The sequence below is a fragment of the Chrysoperla carnea genome, chromosome X (genome assembly GCF_905475395.1).
Source record: "Chrysoperla carnea chromosome X, inChrCarn1.1, whole genome shotgun sequence".
Taxonomy (NCBI): domain Eukaryota; kingdom Metazoa; phylum Arthropoda; class Insecta; order Neuroptera; family Chrysopidae; genus Chrysoperla; species Chrysoperla carnea.
Genome location: NC_058342.1, coordinates 32527256 through 32547903, shown reverse-complemented (window position 1 = coordinate 32547903; position 20648 = coordinate 32527256). Strand labels below are relative to the sequence as shown.

At 32.1% G+C, this 20648-nt stretch overlaps 2 protein-coding genes across 2 annotated transcripts; both read right to left on the bottom strand.

Annotated features, from left to right (window-relative positions):
• Positions 1-832: 832 nt before the first annotated feature.
• LOC123302741 (protein scarlet-like) lies at positions 833-7378 on the bottom strand. Its single transcript, XM_044885815.1, has 9 exons — positions 7029-7378; positions 6899-6947; positions 5591-5777; positions 4759-5379; positions 3957-3988; positions 3393-3498; positions 3092-3322; positions 1932-2274; positions 833-1329 (listed from the first exon to the last, which is right to left on the bottom strand). The coding sequence occupies exons 1-9, from the start codon at positions 7195-7197 to the stop codon at positions 1148-1150; spliced, it is 1920 nt and encodes a 639-aa protein (XP_044741750.1). The 5' UTR covers positions 7198-7378; the 3' UTR covers positions 833-1147.
• A 10766-nt stretch (positions 7379-18144) lies between these two features.
• On the bottom strand, positions 18145-20473 carry LOC123302785 (protein tyrosine phosphatase type IVA 2). Its single transcript, XM_044885878.1, has 3 exons — positions 20193-20473; positions 19315-19613; positions 18145-18893 (listed from the first exon to the last, which is right to left on the bottom strand). Exons 1-3 carry the CDS (start codon positions 20316-20318, stop codon positions 18785-18787), a joined length of 534 nt encoding a protein of 177 aa, XP_044741813.1. The 5' UTR covers positions 20319-20473; the 3' UTR covers positions 18145-18784.
• Positions 20474-20648: the final 175 nt, after the last annotated feature.

Sequence of the window (20648 nt, the reverse complement as noted above, 5' to 3'; positions counted from 1 at the left end):
TTATTTGATATAATAGAGTGTAGCCAGCATCTCCACGATCCACGATCAGAATCAGGATCACGTCTACATTCTATGTTTGTTATATATATGGCACTTTTTATTTTTAATTAATTGCAATGGCACTTCGTTTCGTGAATATTGTTATCAAACAAAATATTCTACTTAGCACGCGATGCCATTCTTGGAAAATTTCTATGAAATTTCCAATGAATTTAGCGAGAATCCATAAGATGGGATTTTTGGAACAACAGAGAAGAATCCTGTAGAAAATTTTTCGAAGTTACATGTTTTTGGATCGCAGAATCGAATTGAAATGACTCCGATGCCGAAAAGTGGTCGAATAAATTGTTATTAAAGTTTAAGTTTTTCATACAAGACACCTCCGTCGGAAAAAAATATGAGGAGTAAAACTTTAGCGATCGGAATGCTCTCGTTACACTTTTGGGGCGCAACCTCTCGTTTGTACATTTCACTTGAATTTCATTTCAAGGTAATACGTGTATATAATTTGTATACTTGCGTGCTGTCGACAAAGCATCTATTGTTTGAAACTGACATTAACCTGACGAAAACAGCACACTATATAGTTCTTATATCCAGTAAACTTCAGTTGTGCGTCAGAGCTGATTTTTTTTGGATACTACTTTAACCCATTTGAAAAATTTATCTATGTTAAGATCTTTTCTGATTATTCAAGATCATTTAACCTTTTTTGGATGATGAACAGAATAGGGAACGATGATGAGACCTCGAAACTGGTTACTCTTTACTTTAATATCAACAGGCCACAGAGGACTCTCTGTCTAGGTGCTAGGGGCCCACATGTCTTATTAATATTAACAAGAAAAGGTTGAGAAAAGTATCCAAAAAACCATTAAGCTTCTTATTCACTAGACTATATTTCTTGGGTTACTTTTATTCGATTCAGAGACCTAAAAAAATGGTTACCCCGAAAAAGTAAACTTTTCCTTTCTTGAATTCTTTAAAATGAAGAAACCTAAACATCGTAAATCGTTTTGAACCATGAGGGGTTATGATCCAAACATGGACGGTAGAAATTTGGACTAAAATCCATTACCTTATGAATTCTCACATGGGTAGGGTTGAATAATGAAAATATATTAGTAATGGGAACTGAACTAATGTGTTAATAAATTGATTGTTTTTGGCTACGTCTCCAAAAGTTACAATATGCAATCAAATGTAAAATAATGAAATACATTGATAGTCCAAACAAATCTAAATAAAAATCATTTGGATCGAAACCATAACGATCGAGTACTTGAAGACCGCTGTTGATGCATGGTAAACCTGGATCATTGTCACATTCTGAAATCAAACAAATTTTTATTCATTTTTAAAATTTCCTTGGAAAAAGAAAAGTCATGAGCATGTGAGCACTGAACATTAAAGTTTTGTTGAAATTTTCAACGCTTTAACTCAAATTGGAGAGGCTCTAGAGTTGTAGGGGGTTAGAACCAAAGATTTTATATACATAGAGAACGCGAGAGAGAGAGAAGAATGCCAGTGAGTTCCCTGTGTCATTGTCATAGTCATATGTCATAATCATATGATGCATAGAGATTTTGTGTCTGCTATTATATTTGTTTTGTAAAAAAGTTTAAATTTTGACGTTTCTTCTTTTTGAATAATTTTTAATGTATTAAATAATATTCCATAAATCGTTTTTTAACTATTTACTTAATAGCAATAATGTAAACAATATGTAGCCAATGACATATAGATTAGACAAGGACACAGGGGAACTCACTGACAGTCGTCTCTCTCATTCATCATATAGCAAGTTTCAGGCCCTCTGGCGTTTTCTAGTTGTATAAACTCTTTGGTTAGAACCCCCACCCGTTTCCTGTTAATTTTCGATACAGTAATTAAGTCTATATTTTCGGTAGAAAAAACAAATGAATACTCACTGATATCCGGAACGTTTGTCCATTGTAAAATTGAAACGGCCTCAGTTCCATAATAAAAAGGTGATGTGTATCGTAACCAATCGATATATAATGGTAAATTCGATAAATTTAAATAAATTCCAGCGAAAACAATATTCAAGAAATCAACGGGAACAGAAACTAAAGATGCTGTTTCGACCGATTCAAATGATGCTGACATTACAAAACCGTAGGCTGTGGATGCGATTGCACTTACAATAACTGGTATACAAAATAATAGGTAACCGAAGAATCCACCATTTAATCCAACAAACCAGAAAATAACCGTTGTGTACACGAATGGCATACAAATCGCACCAGGAATCTAAAAACACAAAATAATTTACTGCTTATTCTCTATTTCTAGAGTAATTCTGACTCGAAAGGTCACAAAAATCGGGTCCCTTTTATTATAAGACAAATGTTTCTAAGAACTTTATCCCTGTTTTAAAGTAATTACAGCCCAAAAAATTTAAAAATCCTTGTTGGGTAGTTTCCAAAATTTGAAAAATACAGAAAAGGAGTTTTCCGATTCGGGAACGATAAAAGTGACAATTTTTCGAAGAGTTATCAGAGAAAGTTCAAAATGTGAGGTTACAGCGGTTTTCTTGAGATTTTGAGGTTATTTTTTTATGTTCAGAGTTCGATAGTAGGCAGGTCGATGCGGAAATTCTTAACAAATAATTCTTTTTGTTATTCGTCTCAATCCGATCTTTAGAAGCAGAAATATTCAAGAATGATGACGTCACCATAGAAAACAATATAGAAATAAAACCGCGTATCATCAAAATCCGCTAGATTTACCCAAATAAAATAAAAACACGACGGCTGTAACTACTAGGGCTCCTTTTAAGGTCAAAAAAGTTAACTTGAAGATGCAATATTCCAATTTACTCTAAAACTCGAAGTGTTGTCATGGTAATCGGAAATTCAAAACTGAAAGTTCCGATCTTAGAGTAAATGGGAGTAAAGCATCTTCAAATTCTCTCCTTTGCTCTTAAAATGAGCTCAAGAGGACCAACGATAACAAGGTAAACAAAAAGTTTCGTATTTCTATTCTATTCCCTGTCAATCATTGAATCCCTGATAATCCCCGATATTCCCGGTTTGTAATCGCTCTAAAGATATTTACTTATACTTACAGCTAAAAACATTTTGCAAAGATAAAATGGAGCCGGTTTGTACAATCCATTACCAACTTCTCGTAACATTTGCGGTAATTCCGATGGAAATGTATGTAACACCGAATATGAGAACGTAAATATCGTTTCGGTAATAATTAAATATAAGAGACCTTCAATATTTTGGATATTTTTCTGGCCAATACCATCAGTAATACTGGCATACGGTGTGGCCAACAGAAGAGCAATAAACTGCAAAAGAAAAACAAAAAAAATTAGTGGAGTTTTTCTTTTTGTTTTTAATTTGGAAGGGAAAACTTACCATATATAATAAAAATCGTATTAAAGTTTGTCGTTTTGAACGTTTAATTGCTGTCGAATCACGCCACATTAGCCAATAAAATTGTGTAAAATAATTGACCTTCTTTCTGTTTGGAAAAATACAAAATTTTGAATCGTTTTTAATTAATGTAGTTATAAAGCTGCCCATATACGTTCAATTTTTTCGATCTTGTAAAGAGTTGAAAAATAATGTTGAAATTTTGAACGTCTAAAGGCTACTTTAATGAGAAAAAAAATTTTTGAAGTTATACTTCTTTTGGCGCGTTTGGATGATAGTGAATTTGTGAGCTGCGCGCGCACGAACGACATGATGAAGTTAGCCACAGAATTGAAATAATAAAAAAATATATTTTCAACACTGAATATAGTTACAGTACTGAGTGTTCATACTATACACTACATAGTACTTATATCCCTGAGCCAGTTCAAGTCGATGGTTGTGAAATATAGTATTCATATGAATAATTAATTTTGAATGAAAGAAGTATAACTTCTAACGCGTGTACATAAGTACACACACTCTTTTTTTTATTCTGAGACTTACATGTTCATATATTTTTGAAATTCTTTGTCCCCCTAAAAAAATTAAAAATAATTAAAAAAATGGCTTGAAGCAGATACTATTTAAAGTCAATTTAGAGAGGGGGGGGGGGTTAAGAAGTCGACATCCTCAAACTTCCTTAACATTCACTTAACATATATACAAATTTTCAACCGATCCTCAATTCAGTGACGGATTAACTCATGTCGCGCAACTTGGCAAACCTGCAATCGAGCGGCCTTCTGATAAATTATTTTTTTGTCTTCGTGAATCAATGTGGCACCCCCTTGTGGTGCCCTTCTCATACAAATTTGTCCTTTTCTCTTTTGACCTTCCCCCAGGGTCCCTGACCGGTGTGGGACCCCTAAGCAGTTGCCTGATCTGATTACTGGTTAATCCGTAACTGGCTGAATTTCAAAATTCGTCAAAAAAAGAAATTTTGGGCCATTCGGTTCTAAAAGAAGGCGAATGTAGTGGGAAAAAATACAGTAGAGTCTCGATAATCTAAAAACTCGATGACACGTTCAGTAATCGGAATACTTTTCGCTCGCTCATACTTTCCACAGCGCTTAATCACTCAAAAATGATATTGTTTGTTTGTATATATATATCTAATATTCTAAAAACACAAGCTGTGTGTACAGTCTCACTTAAATATATACATTCCAATGTTGGTTTTATATACAATGTCAGTAATTCAAACACCCAAGGTTTTTTTTTATTGAGTTCCGATTATCGAGACTCTCCAGACTACTGTATATATTTTTCAGGAGAAATATGTCCAAAAAAAAATGGATTAACTTACATTGATAACTTCTTCATCGTTTGCATTAATTGGCGTACAATTTGGTAAAATATCTTCAGCCCCATCGCATACATATTGTCGAAGCACCTCCCCATATTTGGAACGTTCAAATTTATCACATAAATCTTGTATTTTCTTGTGGCATTCTTCCTCTCGGTCGGAAATCACCGCCAATTCCGACACATAAAATTCCGCTTGATTATAACCAATCGGACATTGTAAACCTAAATCGGTAAAATGTTTGGCCGCATCTGGTACACTACCATGGAATGCGACTCGACCACCAGCCAAAAGCAGGACTTCGTGGAACAATTCAAATATACCCGATGCAGGCTGGTGAATTGTACATATAACAGCTTTACCACGTGATGCAAAATTTCGTAGCTTTTCAATAACAATACTGGCATTGTAACTGTCAAGTCCGGTGGATGGTTCGTCGCAGAATAATAGTGGAGGGTCAGTCAATAGTTGGACAGCCAATGAGACTCGTTTTAGTTCACCACCACTAAGTGCACTTAAATAAGTGTATGTACACTTTGTCAAACCTAAATCGGAGAGTAGAGATGTAATACGACGATTTCGTTGGGACTTACTCACCCGAGAATCCATCATTAAATATGCCTGAAAAAAAAAAACAGTAATTAACTTTCTTACAAAGATTGAAACCTCCATACAGGGTGTCAATCCAGGAGGAAAATCTAGTTAAAATAGTATCTTTTATATGGAGACGTCTCCCCTTGGATGACAGATTGTTTCAATTTCAGAAATTTGTACTTTGAACTGTTAAGTCCTCTAAAAGATTCAAACTTAATTAAAGCATAACTTAACTTACCATAAATTGCATATGTTCGTTAACCGTGAGTGCTTTAGTAACTAATTCTTCCTGAGGGACAAATCCAGATAATCGACGCATCATGTCTTGATCAATATTTTTACCGTTTACCAAAATATCTCCATGCATTTCATTTGCTTTTACTCTTTGGCTAATAGTAGCCATTAACGTCGTTTTCCCAGCACCACTATTTTCATGAACAGAAAAAAAATTAGTTAAAATTAGCATAAATAGATATCCGACCAAGCCTATTCCGAGTTCTCAAAGCTGGGAGCACCAATAAAGTGCCAAGGATGTAGCGTCTGTTTCAAGTTTGAAGTGATTTCACAAAGGGTTGAACAGAACCGACATATTTAGCGTTGAAAACTAGCCTAACAGACCTAAAACTAGCCTAAAGTTTTCCATGTAAAGCTCCTAAAGTTTTCTATATAAAAAATGAGGTATCTGTATATGAAAAACTGGGAAAATCTAGGATATAAAAAACATTTCATGGCGAATGTTTCCATTCCTTCGATTATTAATGAAAAAACTTCAATTTTTCAATATTTGTATTAGGAGAACATAAGAAACACAGGGATTAGTAGTACCTGACAGGAAAATAGTAAGTGTTTTCACCCCGAAATTAAAAATTTGCTATCAGAAAGTTATTCATGAGTATGGCCTTTAGTATGCAGACCAATAACTTTCTGCTAACAAATTTTTTATTTCGTGGTGAAAACTCTTACTTGCTATTTCCCTGTCAGGTACTACTAATTCCTGGATTCCTTATGTTCTCCTAGTACAAATATTGAAAAACTGAGGTTTTTTCATAAAAATTCCTGCAACATTCGTCATGAAATAGCGAACTTTTGTGTGTACTCGTTGAAAAGGTCTTGGTGGAAAATTAGTTTTTATTTTTTTGCACCCCCTTAAAGGCATTTTGTTATGGTTATCCAAACACAGGTATTGAAAGGACAAATAGAATAAGTTTCTATAAAAGAAAAATGTTAAAGCCATTTTTTATAAAAATCGAAAAACTAGTTTTTCACGATTTTCTCATCTTTAAAGAATTTTCTTCGGTATTGACATATATTAAAATTGAAGAAATGAAAAAATCAAAAAAATCATCTTTAACAATATTATAATTTTGAAAATAAATAAACGGTAAAATTGGTTTTCTTTTGATTTTGGGAATCAAAAATTATTATATTAATTTTCCCAAAAAAATAAAAATTATTCTACTATTCTACACATTTAAAAAAAAAATTGTGCCGGGACACCCGGTATAAATGTTATGTAATTATGAAAATAAAATTAAGAGTAATTTACCTGGCTCCCATAATTGCCATAAGTGACCCTGATTTAACATATCCATTCACTACAAAATGAAAAATTTATTGAAAATATTTCGCTGCGCATGCCATATTCAAAATAAAAACAATTCAAAAGAAAAACTGACCTCTATTCAAAATTCGCACATGTTCGAATTGTTGAGCCGTTCCAAATGAGAAAAAACTTGATGCTTTTTTCTTGGTTGCCCAAACCGATACATCTTTCCACGTTAACGAAACACCGGAATTTGGACGATGTTGAAGATTTAATGATATTTCCACTGATTTCATACCCATTTCAATTCGTTTTTGGTTTTCAAAGCTGCACTGCACTTTAGTTGCACTTGTGAACTAGGAACTAGCACTTTAAAAAGTTTTTTTTTTTGCTTTTTTCAAAACATTAAAAATGTATTTACGTCCATTACCAATGAATAATAGTACAGAATGAATTGGAAACTATTTACCACAAGATCAAACATTGGCGAGTGACTGGAGTTGTTTCAATGTTGAAGACATCATTGGTGGCGTCTTTTTAAAACTTTGGTGGGGTATTTATGCACATTGCGTGACAAATTTAATAGACTTATAAAACAATATAAACGAAGTTACCTTGAAAGCAACCATTAAAAAAATTGTCCACGCAGGAGCTTCGTATTCTAAATGTTTTAGGTTAATTTTAAAAACGAAATACGTTATTTAAAAAAAATTAACCAAACTTATCGAGTGGGGTATCAAAGTAAAGGAAATTAAAAGGGGATTACAAATATATACATAAGTTATATGTTTAAAATTAATTAGGAATAATAAATTGGTTTAAAATGTTTTGATACACAGTGAAACTTGGTTAAGATGTTTGTTTCCCTACAGTATTGTAAAATAGTTTTGGTTTATTGCACGGCACATACATATTAACCAAATACATGCTTTGTACTCAAATAATGTGATTTTTTTAGCTTTATAATACCACGCAACTACAAAAATGTATATTATATTGTGTGCAAGTGATGCTTATAAATTTGATAATATAGATGTCGCTCTTCAATCATTAATAAACTAACTATAGTCGTCTCTGTTTATCACATGATGGATCTTCGATGAACTCATAATAAAATTTTGTTGTTGTATTATCAACAACTTTATATTTTTATGGCATTATTATAAACTACAAGATTGTTTTAAATATTTTAGATAGTTTTTTATCACACTCTCTAGATTTTTTGATATAGAAATATCCAATTGAAAAGGATAACCTTTATGATTCATCATTCAACTTTGAACGATAAAATAAAAATTAAAAAGCCTGATGACCTAGGAATTTTTTGTGATTTTTGGAAACTTTGTTAATCAAAAAATGTATTTATAAAGTTTTATTGAAATCCCTAGTATTATCCAATCCTTGCATATCTCCTTAACGAGTTTTTTATTTTTTTAGATTAATTTGAATACCTCTCGATTTCCCAGAAATTTGAAGTAGACCACCTAGGGAAACATACACGCCTCGATAGAATATTTAAATTGACTTAACAAAATAGGATGGTTGACGCCAATGATTGGATCTAAACAGGTAATTTAATAGTGAATACCTGTTTCTAAACAACTATGTTATATAAGCTTGATTCTTGATGACTGATTCAATGAACAGTAAACACAATGGATGAGACAAAGATAACTAGATGCATAAACTGTAGTTTTAGCTTCGACTTAGATTATAGGCTGTAGCCACTGTAGCATAGTATATAGCATGTAAATGTAATTATCTAGTATTCAATTCTTTAATTAATAAGTTAAGTAATATAATTATTCAAAACTACAGTCAAAATTAATTTTAGCGACGCGACATTCAAAAATATTTTTCTCTAAGCAGTAATGCAGTTTTGAAAATCTGTGTAATAAGAAATGTTAGGACAATATTACTAAAAGTAAATAATAACAAGTGAAGACAAACAATTGACTGAGTTAATTGTTGAAAAAACATGTATAGACAGTGTTGATTACACTGTCACATTACACATACTTACATGTCACACATACACAACTGATATTCTCATATAATACATACTATACAATTTGCTCCTAATTTACGCCCTCACGAGTAAACAGTGATGTTAACGAAAAAATGTTTCAAACGAAAGTTTTTTTTTTTTATAAAGAACATTTTTTATAATTGAACTTTTGTTCGGTCTCTGATGGTTTGCAAGATGAGTCCTGCGGACTCAAGACCCAATTGACCTATGTTGCTCATTAAAATTGGTTTGTAAAGACTATAAAGACTATTTTTGTTCAAATTGAATGAAGCAACGCATAAAAAGCTAGTTTTTTGTTATCAATTACTGTCTAAACTATTTCAAACAAAAAATGTTTGCGTTTTTATAAAGAACAACTTTCTTATTTAAAATGTTCATCTAAAGTTTGACAGTTATGAATTAGAGACATATGTATTTGTATTAAATTATAACCGATGTCACTATAATCGATTTTGACTCTATCCAATTTAAAAATCACAAGAAACTAATACTAACAATTTGAGTAGTGTCTGTGTCCAGTGTCCTCTGTCCGTCTATTAATTCATGTCTGTCAGTCATACCATGTTTAACATACTAAATTCATTACATTCTTAACATTTCCTTTTCTTACCTCTATATAGGCACTCAAGAAGCTATAGTAATATTAAAAACTCATTAATAAAGTTATATTTGCCCCTAATTATGTATTTTATATTAAAAGATGCTTTTTATTGAAATGGACAGTGTTGCCAATTACAAGATTGTCTAAATATTTTAGATAGTTTTTTATCACACTCTCTAGATTTTTTGATATAGAAATATCCAATTGAAAAGGATAACCTATATGATTCATCATTTTTTCAGCCAACTTTGAACGATAAAATAATAATAAAAAGCCCGTTAAAAATTTTATTGAAATCCCAAGTATTATCCAATCTTTATATCTCTTTTAATCTAATCTAATTTTTTATTCATTGTCACATATTGGACACAATGAGTCCCGGGTTCGACTTTTATACGCATATGGAGGTTGTGTGGCGTGCATAGAACTTTTATAGTTTTTAATTTTTTGATATTTAAAAAAATATAATAAATCGAGGGATCATTTAAAAACCAAATATTTACCCTCGAGCGATTTCATAAGAATACATATAAAATTTTTTTTGAACATAAGAGAGTTCTCACGTTTTAGGTCGAATGACCAGACACCATAAAGTCATTTTTTAGTAGTTTTTTCTGTGTTCTGTTGCCATAAAAACCGATTCTTTAATACAGCTTGTCTTTTGATCACTGAGCTTTCATTTTTCCTCATATATTCCCTAAAGACAAAGACCATCTTGAAGATTTATCGGAAGGTAAGGAAAGTCGAGTCTGAGCAGAAAGAAGGGGATTATATTCTATGAAGTTGAAGGCTTCTTTGAAGAGTTTTCGAGGGCTAAAGAGAATCGAGTAGGAGTGGTAAAGGGGGAAATCAACGAGTTGGGGAAGAGTCAAGGGTATTGAGTAGATGACTCATATCAAATTTGCCACATTATCCATAAAAATGCCAATCTAGACTTGACCCACTTGACACCATAAGGGGCCATTCATCAATTACGTAAGGGTACCGAAGGGGGAGGGAAGTTAAACAAATGTCTACATGCCTTTATCTCGGAGGGTAGGAGGTTTAAATCCATTCTTAAGTAATATTTTGTAAAAAAACGAACAAGTTATAAACATTCAAAGGTTATTGTTCGTCTCTTTCTTGCAAAACAGAGTTTTGTATGTAATCTTATGACGAATGACGTCACTTTTAAAGTATCTTCCTCTTTATCTAATAAGGAGTATTAAACGTGCATATTTTGGGTACTTACGGTCTAAAGTAAACAAAAACAAAAAAAAGAAGAAAATTGACGAAATTGCCACAATAGTTTTTATTTGAATCAATCCACAAAGCTTTATAAGACCGAAGCGTCCTGCCAAGTACAATCCTCTTCAAAATATAGCATATAATATAAAATTGAACAAAATTTTTATGGATCCAAAAACCAAAAAATCATCATACTTTTGTTATTTCTAAAATAAAAAATATCCAAAAAGTAATAACAAAACAAATTTTAGCAATATTAAAAAATCCAAATATTGCACAAAACGTAAAAACTTAACGCTGATATGTTGGGGATGAAAAGAATCGCACGAAAAATTTTATTATGAAAAAACTTAACCCAAATAAAATGAGTATAAAAAATTTATAGTCTTCAATGTAATGCCCCTGAGCAAGAAATTGTACGATTCTTTTGTTTTTTTTTATAGTAAAAAATTTTTTTATATCAAATTTTCAGTTTTTTTCTAGAATTAATAAAAGTTGCAAATTTTGGTTTTCCATAAATTACAAATGTTTTTTCGTACAAAAAGCAATTTTTTTTTTTGTTATAAAATATGTATTGTAGTATTCTTTACAAAATTTTTACAGACAGCGAAAATAACTCAAAAAAGAGATCAACTGATTAGTATCATTTTGGATATATTTTTGGATTTGAACGAAAAATTTGTTAGTCCAAAAGAGTCCCTTTTGCGATATAAGTTTCAATATACCCTGCCTCAAAACGAAAATAACCTTGGTAGGCATGTAGAGCTCGAATGTGCTGGTCCCAAATTAAGTGATACAGTTCAAAAAAGGATAAAAAACAATCTAGAGTTAATTCAAATTTGGTTTTCAAATCCAAAAACTGTCTAAAATGGTATTTATAAAACTTTCCTTCTCTTGGAAAATTTTTGAAATTATACTCCTTCAAGTGATGAGAGTGAATTTTTATGATGCGCGCGCGTAAGATGACACAAAAACTACATGTTGAAGTTAGTTACAATTTTTTAACACCATGAAGTTAGCATATATGTAATACTGCTATATTGCCAGCGCCCTATGGTCCTTTATGAGAGGACATGCGCAAAATAGTCACGGGCCTCCGCTCGACAGAGTGAGAGAAATATGTCTTCATCGGGATGTTTTCAGCCGTATCTCTCACTCTGTTGGTAATATAGGAGTATTACATACATGGAAGTTAATCGATAAACGAAATGTCACTCACAACAGATAAGGATAGATAGATGACAAATTAAGTGCCATCTATGAACACAATAGATAAATTTAACTGAAGTATATATTTATTTGTTTACATTATTTATAAATTATTATATTTTTTATTACTAAAGAAGTATAATTTTGTTTTTAGATCTTTTGATCTGTGTCATTTTTATTAAATCGGATGTTTTGGAACTCTCTCTTATTTGAAATCTATCTAGAAGTCAAAATGTTTGTATGATGGGTAAGACGAGATCATGATTTTAAAAGTATTTAGATTAGTGAGAGAGTTCAGGTGAATTTCTTTCAATCGAATACCAATAAATCCGCTCCGTATTTTAGAATATCAATAAAAAATTGTAGTGGGAGAGATTCCACCCCCTTAATCAGTTCAATGTTTTTTTTTTTTTTTTTTTTTAATTAACAGACTTAAAGATAATCACAACTAAATAAAATCCCCCGTATGATTTTGGACGGAGATATTAAAATAGTCCAGAAGCGGACCGGAAAACCAGTTATTTCGCCGATAACAGGCTCAAACTTTGTAATAAAGTGGCAATTAAGCCCGAAAAAACAATTTTGCGGTTTGATTACTGCGCTATTACAAAGTTTGAGCCGATTACGGGTGAGAGAAGTGATTATCCGATCCGCTTCCGGACCAAAATACTTAACATGTTTAAATCAAATTTTATAGTGTAAAACAAGTTTGACGTATCAAAATGTAAGTCGAGTGAATGTTAGAGAGATCAGAGGACGGTTTTATTGATTTTTTTATTGTTCAACCGATTATCGATACATCAAATAATAAATGAGATAAATCTCTGGGAAAAATACACACAAGATTCAAAAATCGCTGCAAAAAATATATTCTTTTAAATCAATGTCTTCTGGCGATTTACGTTGGAAATAGCGATTTGTAATTTCTTAGAGAATAACATTTTATGCAGGAATTTAGAATCTTGTCTCTTAATTATTGCCGTATGCCCGAGAGTTACCTAATCAAAACAAGTCATAGAATTTAAACTACTCCCTCATTGATGGAGTAGTTTGCTCTTGAATTAAAATAATGGAAGTATTGTATCAAACTCGAATTATTCTAAACTCGGTAAATTAAATTTTTGACACCGTAACAAAAGTGAAATGTAATCGTTGTCGAAAAATATCTTGCCTCCAGAATATACAACTTCTAACGGGGTCACGCGAAATCAAGGGCGTAGCAATTGTATTGGACGAAGAATTTCGAATGAATTTTCAATTTTTTTCAAGCCCGCTGTCTCGAGATTTTAGGACCAAAACAAGAGAGAAGAACGGACGTCTTTTAAATCATCTTGAGAAAACCTTTCATAAGTGTCCTTTTTAGAATTTTTATTTGGTCATTTTGTGTCAGAGAAAATAAGAAAAACCGAAAGAACTTATGAGATAGCCCTCACAAAACCAAGAAAGATTTGAAGATATATACTAAGTTAGGGGAGAGTTATATCCGTTTATTTCAGGGGTACGGAACGTAGCAACGTTCCATTTATTCTAAACAAATGTTTAATGAGGCCTTAGGCATGCCGCCAATGTTCGTAATCACTCGTGTTCGTTCGTAATATAATGGTGAACTTTTTGATCGGTGGCGTGCCCAAAATATTATGTCGCATTACTGTTAGTACTGAGCAGTCGAAACGAAAAACGATAGTTTTGTAAGTATTTTCAAATCTGTCTTGACTTTTTGGGGCAGGCATGTATCGAGAATTCTCCAGTGTGCCGCCTCGAGGTAGTTAAATTCCCCTTAAAGTTCTTTCGATTACTTTTTATGCACTTTTATTTCTCTTTAAAGCGTTGGATACAAAAAAACAAATGGCCTCGCTTTATTCCTAGCGTACATTCACAGCCTTTTTTTAAATGATTTTTTTTTTCGAGGTCGAATACAAAAATTTATGATGCAAGATATGTTGATTCATTTTATTTTTAAATCGCACGAAGCTATAATAAAAAAGTCGATTACTTAAAATTTATATTTTTTCAGGAAGCATTATTCATGGATCTAGAAAATTAGCCGAATTAGTACAGCTTTTAAAATATATGCCGCAAAATGACACTTGTAGAAAGGTTATATATGTTGTTTGACGTAGAAAAATTTTTCATATCTTTAATTGTATATAATATTTTACTAGAAAATTCGAACGCTAGATATTTAAATATCAGTCTGTTAATTAATAGTATGTATAGAGCCATGAGCGTATCGTTTGGGGGCACAGGTGGACAGATGTCCCATCCTAGACCTGGATTGGCCAAACATATATATGTTGATGACGAAATACTATTGTATTTTTAAAATTCCTTACTTGCCCTCTTCTAGATTTTCTTTACTTTTTATTAAAAGCTTGATACGCTCATATATAAAGCTAAGTCTACACGCACAAATGTTTCAAGCCCAAAATTAGAAAGCAATGCAATAGGTATGTTCTTTTAATTCAATTTTTTTGTTTCAGATTTAGAAGTTTGAGAATTTTTTAGAAGATATTAGTGGTTAATCGAAACGAATTCAATGGTCGTGATTTCTCTATGCGCTTAAAAAGTGCGTCGTTTTAGGTAAACACAGCTAACATTGTTTTAATAAGCAAAGCTCAGATTACAAAAAGCTAATGTGTGATTAAAAACATGCGCATACGCAGTGCTGGATTTGCTCATTTCGGTGACCCTAACCAATGCAATTTTCCAAAAGACAATGTGAAAATCAAATGTGTACAATCCTTCTCATAAAATATACCTTGCCCCTCTTTTTTTAGTTTTCGTAAATTAACTTACCACCGCCATTGTGGTGCCTTTCTCGAACATAACTTGTGCTTTTCTCTTTTTTCCCGGGGGCACCTTAGGCAGATTTCTAATCCGCCTGTTGGTTAATCCAACACTGCGCATATGTGCGTCAATGTGACAAAGCATAAAAAATAGTAAAATTTTAAATTTTTTACATTTATTTTTTTTCGGGAACAATTCATTCGGGAAAGTTTGTTGATTTAAAGTATTTTCGGATATATTTTTTACGTTAGCTAAAATGTAATTAGTTCCCAAGTCGCAAGGATATTCCACACTTTATCGTTCCAGAAAAACATTTGGATCATTGTGGTATCGATAGAAATCATGTTTTGAAAATTACCAATTCCTGGACTTCTTATTGTCCTCTTTTTTCCCGGAGACCGGAGAAAATTAGTAGCCATCCAAGTCATGATTTCATGATTTCTTGAAACATTTTAACGATTAGCAAATAATACTTGAAAATTAACCCAACGATGGTCGTTTCGATGAACTTCTTCAAAACAAAAAATTTTCAACTTACTAAATCATAAATCACTAACGAGATTTTAAGAACATCCCTGAGGGGGTCATCTCCTTCCTCCCACCGAATAAGAGATGTTATTTTAACCAGATGAAACTATACGATTCTGTCAAGACCCAAACACAACACAGAAACAGATTTCTGATCCAAATATTCTGACGCTGGATGCAAATTACATGTATGGAGGTTTCATCTTTGAGTTCAGAATGTGTATTTCTTATAAAACTTCCATAAATGCTCCAAAAATAACTCCGAACAACAAGAACATACCTATAAAAATAGACAGATAACTTGATCTGTGACGTGATCCGTAATAAAAGACGGAGAAACTAGCGTGAGTGTAACCATAGCTTTATTTAATAATAATTAATAAAAAGAGAAAAAAGAAAAACATAAAATTTGTTTAATACATTTTCGTTTTTGCTAAATAAACTTGACTTACTATTTTCCAGTCCAATAGAAATTTTTAAATATACTAAATTTTACTAGATTCTGAAACTAAGGTCACGTTTTGAGATTATAAGATACAAAAGTTGCGAAAATTCATATTATTTGACCGTAAATAGAAATATTTTCTAAATTGATTGAAATCGGTTCGAAAAATCGCTCGTTGTATGGAATTTTGGTCGATATCTCCGAAACTATGCATTCAATGATCAAATTAATTCGATTTTCATCCGAGTGTTATCGAAAGTGGAGAAAAACTAGAGTTAATAGTCCTTAAATGTTGTATAGCGTGCTATGTCCGTCAGATTATTGTCAGTTTCAAACAATAGATGCGTTGTCGTTAGCACACAAGTATACAATAAAAGATAGAGATCATTCGATCACTAGATTTTACAGTTTATAAGCTTTTCATACCGGACGCCTTACATTAAAATCGATTCTAAAACGCTTCAAGTAATCCTTTAAAAATACCTTTTCCAGACTTAGAAAATGAATAGTGTTTGATTTCTGTTGGACTGGATTATACAATTAATAAATTTTTCAGACTTAATTAATAGCATTTTCATTTATAAAATTAATATATTTTCATTTTTCAGTACACAAATATATATAATTATAATTATATTGCAAAAAGAGAAACAAAATTGTTCAATAAAATTACAAAAGGGAAAACAAAATACAATTTTCAATTATGAATTATTAATCTTTCTTTTTTTTTTTCTTCGAAATGTCCTAAATAGATCTACGGCCAAGCATAGCATTTGACAGTCATTTTCAGAACGATTGCAAATTTTAGAGAAAGACCCGTTAAAAAGTTATTAAGTACAAGCTTGACAACACAACAGTCTCTCAAATTTACAGCCGTTCTGAAATGACCTTCAAAATTTGACGGGTAACGGTAGATCTATAAAATATTATAAAAACTTGTATGTTTTAAAAATATGTACAAACTTTTTCTTTCTCAAAATTTTATATTTCTAACTTTTTTTTTTTTAAACAAAACAAAAATATTTTTAATGTCCAAATTTTATACTATAATAAAAAAATAACTTGCATATAGCAGCGCGCGCGCATCTTGAGCGACGCTACGCAATTTTAATATTGTAAATCGTGCGCAAAACGACCATTTTTTTTTACAAATAGTTTCGAAAAAGCTTTTGATGACGTTTAAAAATGGTAACGTTCAATTTATGATATATATTAATATGTGGCTTAAAACCATAAAGATAATACCTTAGAGCTGGATAGTCGACACCAAATGGTTGTTTTCAGTAAAGAGAGACAGATAAGAATTCACTTATTACGTTTCGTATCGTCTATACAGCTCTATGATATTATTATATCTATGGTTAAAACTCTAAAATTATTCGTATTTATCTGAAATTGATTTTAGGAAATTCAACCTAGAAATATTCCACTGAAATGGATCAAAGAGATTTGCCTTTTCTTTTGCGATCGGATTTTCAAATTTTCCTCCGTAGATGCGTTATTAAGAACTAATTTAATCATTGTAGATGTTTCATATTCTCTGCGCTAAAATCATTTAGCTCCATCTGACCTTAAGGTCAGAAAACAGGACTGCCGAACGCCCTTAAATAAGCTGGCGGAAGAAATTAATGTAAAGCTGGTATGGATAAATCTGTGCCCCGATACAGGGACATACTAGGGAATTGTGAAGCTGATGAGCTTGCTAAAAATGGCACAAGGACGCAGGCATCAATAGACATCCGAGAGTTTCTCCTGAATCAGTAACTCCTGCGAGGAAGGAACTCATTTGTGGTACTACAGTTTCTTTCAATCAAATTTCTTTATAGTATTATATTTAGGAGAGATTTTCGTCTGGACTTCAGGAATACTCATCTATTCGTGTAATGAAGCGGATTTTTGTGATTTTCTTTGGCAAAAATTCTAAAAAAAGTAGTGGTAATACTTCCTGAGTCTACTTATCGAGTAATACTCCCTGATGATTCCAGATTTTCTTGATAAATACGAATAATATTAGATTTTGGCCGAAGATATGACACACGATGGTCCTTAAGGACAATTAATTTTTTTGAATAAAAAGAGCTTAATAAATTAAAAATTGATTCAGATCTATTCTTGTTTGAGATATAAATTCCACAATTAAAAATGTCACTATAAAAAAAAGAAAAACAGTGACGGATTTAAGAAAAATAGGCCCATGGAGCAATTTATAATTCCCTATCAAATTAGAAATATCCCTGGGAACTAATTTGGTGATTTGAACATTGGAAATCATTCTTCTCCGAGGAAAAATGAAAACTCGGTCGTTAAAACGCAAGCTGGAAACTCCAAATGATCAGATTGTCGAACCCGACGAATATGTGACTTCACAAATTACGCTCTTGTTCGTACCAACTTGATCACTTGGTTTTTCAGCTTGTATTATGATCGGGATTTCTAGTCACCAAATTAGACCCCAATAAATACAAACGACTTGATTCTGTTAGAGAGGCTGTGAGGTCCTAGGGAACCTAGAAAGGACAATTGCTCGTTTTCTAGCCGCTTAAATCCGCCATTGCAAATGAAATTAAATTGTCCGCAATAATTTTTTTTTTTTTTTTGGAAAGACTACTCTACATATTTCAACATAAAATATCGAAAAAAATACCTTCTAGATTATTTAAAAGTTTGCGAATCATGGCTAAACGATCGATTTTTTTTCTTTCTAAATTTGAACACAGGTTTTTTGTGGCAAATTGGTAAGAAACAATTTTTTTTTTATATTACGCTAGGCATTATTAAGAAATATATCTTTTTTTTTTTAGTTTTTCGTCGATAATATGTTTGTACGCATACATACACACAAGTTTGAAGCATAGGCGTCGCTTCGGGGTAGGACAGGAGAGAGAATGTACTCCTCTCTCCACTTTTTTGAAAAAAAAATCAATAATTGGAGAAAATAGTATAAAAATTGTCGCCGATATTTCGGGAACCCCTTAAAAAATTTCATTAAAACGACGCCTATGGTTTTGATGTATATATATATGTATACATATAAAAAAATTGAGAATATATAATAATAAGGTTTTACTGTACGCAACAGGCGCTTCTGTTATTACGGAATTTTAGGCGGGATTTCGGACGGTACCGCTCTAAATATGATAGCTGCTTAGCATTGATTGCGCCTCGACGTTTCCTGAAACACAAATAGAAAATATGTTAAAAAATATGATCCAAATTTAATAGAACTAGAACCATACTTGGTTTTTTGACCCTTCAAAATGGCTGAGTAGAGAGATTCTCTCATACTTAATTTTTCAAACTTACAAATAGAAAAAACAAGTAAAAACGAACATTTGACTGAGTAAAGTATAAACATAGTTGATTACGTAATCGTTTGTTTCTTAGCAAAGAAAGATAGCCACTCTTACACACAAAGTAATAATTTTTTCCTTACTTCTTCAGTGGATATAGACATAAACAAACAAACACATACATAATAAATGTAGCGTATAAATTTAACATATTTAATTTGCACCCTCACGAGTAAACAATGTTTACGAACAATCTCGAGCATATTTAAAAGGTGTTTAAAAAGATATAAAAATAAAATTTACTCTCGAATCAATTCAACAGCTTCCTCATAGCGTAAACCCAACTCCATGAGTGCAACAGCAACAAGAACTGGTGCCCGTCCTAATCCAGCCACGCAGTGTACGGCAATACATGCATCTGGATGTTCACGACTATGTTTCTTCAACAGTTGAAACCATTCGTTGATTATTTCTGGTGGTGGGAATGTGCCATCTTCAAACATTAGATCGTAAACACTTATTCCTTGATCCACGAGCGAGTCCACTTTATAGGAGGGTTCACATACACGCACAACCGCAACTACTCGATGTCTTTTCAGTTCCTAAACATATAAAAAAATCAATCAATCTATTTTGAGGGGCGTCTCAGGGAGTAAGTCATGTATTAGAATTTCCCAGAGTGGCAATGTGATTCAGAATATTCAAAAACCCTACAATATTCTAGGATGAACATTCTAGAACATGGATGGCGAACCAATGGCATGCGACACAATATTTTGGACACGCCACAGAGCTTCGAATTGATAATACAGTGGAACCTCGATTTCTCGAACCTCGTTAAGACCTCATCCTCAGAAAGTCGAAAAAAATGCCATTTTCTTCCGATGAATCTCTAAATCCGCGGTATCTCGAATTATTTAGACTTCCCATTAAAAAGATAAAGTTCCCATTCACTTGAAAGGAAGAAAAGTCGAGCTTCACCGGTTTATTCAAGGTCAAGTACATAAAAAGAAAAAAATTAAATTTGATATGATCTTTTTTTTATTAAAATTACAAAATTTAATAGGTTTCGACGATGCTCGAGTTATTATACATTTAGGATCGATCCCCACACTAAGGTGCTCTTCGAATGCGATAATTTCGAGTGACTGTTTATATCGAAATAAAAAGTAAAATCAAACCTGTATGAATACACTGATGTTATTATCAGATGGTCGATCCGTAATCAAAAATTTCATTCCCTTGTACTCGATGCACGCAGGAGCTGGACGAATATCTTTTGATCTCATTATGATAGCTGTTGTCATTCTTGTCTTCGGCTGAATTCGTTCAAGAAAAAACAACCACTTGAGGGGGGATAGTACAAAATAAATATAAAACTAATTAAGACAGTTTTCACTTAAAACACTGATATGAGAGTTTTCACTTAAATCAAAAATTATAAAATAATAATAATTAATCAAATTTTCTTCGTCTCCAATCCACGATTTTCCTTGTTTTTTTTCTGGATTTGCTTATTTTCGTTTTTGTTGTCGCTTTATTTTTAAATTTTCAACTGGCGTATTTTTTTTTTTGTAGTAGAAAAAAAAGTATCACTTTTTTTTTTGCTTGCAAATTCGCTTGGTTTTTTATGTAAA